The sequence below is a fragment of the Echinops telfairi genome, unplaced genomic scaffold (genome assembly GCF_000313985.2).
Source record: "Echinops telfairi isolate 266 unplaced genomic scaffold, ASM31398v2 ScPeMD7_25;HRSCAF=90, whole genome shotgun sequence".
Classification (NCBI taxonomy): domain Eukaryota; kingdom Metazoa; phylum Chordata; class Mammalia; order Afrosoricida; family Tenrecidae; genus Echinops; species Echinops telfairi.
This window is the reverse complement of record NW_022103922.1, coordinates 33818824-33821071: the sequence shown is the minus strand read 5'-3', so window position 1 is coordinate 33821071 and position 2248 is coordinate 33818824. Positions and strand designations below refer to the sequence as shown.

At 44.9% G+C, this 2248-nt stretch overlaps 1 protein-coding gene across 1 annotated transcript; it reads left to right on the top strand.

Annotated features, from left to right (window-relative positions):
* The first annotated feature begins 575 nt into the window (after positions 1–575).
* Positions 576–1532, top strand: LOC101654847 (olfactory receptor 13C7-like). Its single transcript, XM_004712463.1, has one exon. The coding sequence runs from the start codon at positions 576–578 to the stop codon at positions 1530–1532; it is 957 nt and encodes a 318-aa protein (XP_004712520.1).
* Positions 1533–2248: the final 716 nt, after the last annotated feature.

Below are 2248 nucleotides of genomic sequence, written 5' to 3'. Positions count from 1 at the left end.
ACCACATACTCTCAGCCAGGGGAAGGACAACAGAAACCAGAGGGGAAGGGAAAGAGCAGTCTGTGTGAGATTTGAAAATAATTAACAATCTACACTCTATCAGAGGGCCACGAGAGGGGAGGGAGGGAAAAAAGAAGAGCTGATCCCAAGGGCTCAATGGAAAGTAAAAATGTCTAGAAAAGAACGATGCACAGATATGTCAGATACAATTGATGTATGGTTTGTAACAAGAGTTGTAGGAGCCCCCAATAAAATGATCAAATTAAAAAAAGAGAAAGCACTACAGACACACCACCTATGTAAACGTATGGCTTTGATTTAGGTATGTAAACACATTCCATTTTATTAAATTTCATTATATTTCCAAGGTCTGTTTTTCATACTTGTGAGTGAAACACTATCTGGTTTTAAGGTAACTTGGTTTTACTACTTGAATCCCAAAGGTTAAATTTCTTTACAGTTGTAGGGAATATCATCCCATGATCCCGGTGTATTGACCCATGCATAATGTAAAAAAAACCAAACTATGTATTTTCTGCCTTTAATATCCCTAGGGATGAAAGAGAAAGCTTGATATGGAAGCTCCCAATCAGTCTGCTGTGACAGAGTTTGTCTTGCTGGGACTCTCGGCCCACCCCAAATTGGAGAAAACCTTCTTTGTGCTCATCCTAGTGATGTACCTGGTGATCCTATTGGGCAATGGGGTCCTCATCCTGGTGACTGTGACTGACTCCCGCCTGCACACACCCATGTACTTCTTCCTAGGGAACCTCTCCTTCCTGGACATCTGCTACACCACTGCCTCAGTTCCTCTGGTCCTGGATGGTTTCCTGACCCCAAGGAAAACCATCTCCTTCTCAGGCTGTGCGGTGCAGATGTTTCTCTCCTTTGCCATGGGAGCCACACAGTGCGTGCTCCTGGGCATGATGGCGTTTGATCGCTATGTGGCCATCTGCAACCCCCTGAGGTACCCTGTGATCATGAGCAAGGCTGCCTATGTGCCCATGGCTGCTGGCTCCTGGTTGGCTGGTGGGACCAACTCCTTGGTACAGATTTCTCTTGCAGTACAACTGCCCTTCTGTGGGGACAATGTCATCAACCACTTCATCTGTGAGATCCTGGCCGTTCTCAAGTTGGCCTGTGCTGACATCTCTGTGAATGTGATCAGCATGGGGGTGGCCAATGTGATCTTCCTGGGGGTCCCAGTTCTTTTCATCTTTGTCTCCTATATCTTTATAATCACCACCATCCTGAGGATCCCCTCAGCTGAGGGGAGGAGAAAGGCCTTCTCCACCTGCTCTGCCCACCTCACGGTGGTGATAATTTTCTATGGGACCATTCTCTTCATGTATGGGAAGCCTAAATCCAAGGACCCCCTGGGAGCAGACAAGCAGGATCTTTCAGACAAACTAATTTCCCTGTTCTATGGGCTTTTGACACCCATGCTCAACCCTATCATCTATAGTCTGAGGAATAAGGATGTGAAGATGTCGATGAGGAACCTGGTGGCTCAGAAAAGCTTCACTCAGTGATGCTGGGATACATATATATCCCATGATCCACACCATTACCTTGACTTTCACTTGAGCATTTCAATGAAAAGTCATGTTAGACGAGAGGCAAGCTGAATTTAGAGCCATGCAACTCAAAGGGTGGTCCATGGACCAGCAGTAGCAGTATCACTTGGGAGCTTATTAGACAATCAGAATCTTGGGTCCCATTCAAAATACACTGAATTAGAATCTACATTTAAAAAGATCATTTTATTTGGGGCTCGTACAGCACTTATCACAATCCATCCATCTACCCATTGTGTCAAGCACAATAGAATCTGAATCTTAAGATCCCCAGGTGATTTGTTTGCATGCAAAACTTTGAGAAGTATTGGTTAAGAGTGCGTAGGGGATGCCGTGGTGTGTTGCCCAGATCCCCAAGCCTCACTCTACAGGACTGAAATACTGTTTAACCCAGCTGCTGGAAATGTTGATGGCCTTGCCCTTGGCTGAAGAGAACTACCTCACTCAAGTTTACATCCCTTCTGAGGGGAAGCATGCAGCTAATAATTAGTCAATGTCAGTAGAAAGGCCTGGTCCTTAACTCCAGAGGTCCCTATGATAATTCAAGCTCTCCCTTTGCTCTGTCCCACTTCACTGTCATCTCGAAAGGCGTTGATCTTTTTTTTATTATTTTTAATTTAATCATTTTATTAGGGGCTCATACAACTCTTATCACAATCCATACACACATC